The sequence below is a fragment of the Myotis myotis genome, unplaced genomic scaffold (assembly GCF_014108235.1).
Source record: "Myotis myotis isolate mMyoMyo1 unplaced genomic scaffold, mMyoMyo1.p scaffold_m19_p_5, whole genome shotgun sequence".
In the NCBI taxonomy this organism is placed as follows: Eukaryota; Metazoa; Chordata; class Mammalia; order Chiroptera; family Vespertilionidae; genus Myotis; species Myotis myotis.
The window spans coordinates 95,154,272-95,155,772 of NW_023416357.1; the positions used below are offsets into that span (position 1 = coordinate 95,154,272).

The 1,501-nt window shown below is 57.0% G+C and overlaps 1 protein-coding gene across 1 annotated transcript; it reads left to right on the plus strand.

The window, feature by feature from the left end:
- The first annotated feature begins 500 nt into the window (after window positions 1-500).
- Window positions 501-966, plus strand: LOC118656557 (glutamate receptor ionotropic, NMDA 2A-like). Its single transcript, XM_036310005.1, has one exon. It carries the CDS (start codon window positions 508-510, stop codon window positions 964-966), a length of 459 nt encoding a protein of 152 aa, XP_036165898.1. The 5' UTR covers window positions 501-507.
- Window positions 967-1,501: the final 535 nt, after the last annotated feature.

Genomic DNA, 1,501 nt, shown 5'->3' on the forward strand with positions numbered 1-1,501 from the left:
TCAGTCAATTCGCCGGAGCGCTGGAGCCCGGCTTCTAGTCTCCACGCCGCCTCCGCACGCCCGGCTGATCTGTAGTTCGCTCCTTGTGAGCAGGGGGCGGGATCCGTAACTTGGTCCGCTCTAGCCGGCGTGGGAGAGGAGTGGGTGACAGGTTTGCTCTGTGCGCCTACGCTCAAGGGCGGTGGTCCGCAACTAACTTGGTGGATTCGGTGGGAGATGTGGGCAGAGTCCGGCATGGCGACTGAGGCATGAGAAGGAGGGTGGATGAGAAGATGGATTTACCGCCAGGGTTGGAGAATTAGCTCGGATTGGAGTTGGATAGAGTGGGCGATGTGTCTAGTGACGTGGATGACGTCGGGGATCGGGAATGGAGTAGGTGACTCGGGCAACTTGCGCTGCGGGGGGGCTCTCTACCTGGCTGGTAGAGCAAGGGGAGGGGTCTGGAACCCTGCCTCACCGCAGCCCTGGCTCTCCCTCTCCACCTTGCAGGGACCATAAGTGGCGACTATGGGCAGACTGGGCTATTGGACCCTGCTGGTGCTGCCGGCACTTCTGGTCTGGCGCCATCCGGCGCAGGGTGCGGCGGCGGCGAAGGGTACCCCGGCGCTGAACATCGCGGTGCTGCTGGGTCACAGCCACGACGTGACGGAACGTGAACTGCGAAACCTGTGGGGCCCGGAGCAGGCGACTGGGCTGCCCCTGGACGTGAACGTGGTAGCACTGCTGATGAACCGCACGGACCCCAAGAGCCTCATCACACATGTGTGCGACCTCATGTCCGGGGCGCGCATCCACGGCCTGGTGTTTGGGGACGACACCGACCAGGAGGCCGTGGCCCAGATGCTGGATTTTATCTCCTCACAGACCTTCATCCCCATCCTGGGCATCCACGGGGGCGCATCTATGATCATGGCTGATAAGGTAAGGCCGGAAGCGATGGTCTGCGAGGACTCCGGAGTGCGCTAGTCATAGGACAGCCACCCAAGGTCTTCGGGAGCCCCTGGTATCTTCTTGCTATGACAGGGTGTTGTGGCCACTGATTCTGGTGAGAACCAGGTCCCACCTCTCCAGCCCAGAAATGAATGGAAATGCTTTTTGTCTTGGGTCTGAAAGTGGGGTACTCAGAGAGGCACTCTGGGTGTGCCAGGAAGAACTTGGAAAACACAGAAGTGTGATAGGGTGGTGGAACGCTTGGAGATTTCTAAGCAGTTTACAGATACAAGCCTGGGGCCACTTGAAACAACATGGCTTACATTCATATAATATCAACGTTACCAGGTTGCTTTGTGGAAAATGTCCATTTTTTCCCTCTTGTGGTGACTAAAACTATTTCAAAAAGGATTAAGTATGGGTGTGCTGTGGAACAAAATGCAAAGTTTTTAGGTAAAGCACAAAAGAACAGAGAAACGTCATGCTTCCGCGGCCCCAAGAAGGGTGGAAAGTTTGAGAAGCCCGAACAGCCACAAGAATGTATTCCTCTAGCAGAGTGGGTGTGAGCAGA

Bases quoted from the DNA above. Each gene is read 5' to 3' on its own strand.
- LOC118656557 (XM_036310005.1), top strand. From the start codon at position 508: ATGGGCAGACTGGGCTATTGGACCCTGCTGGTGCTGCCGGCACTTCTG.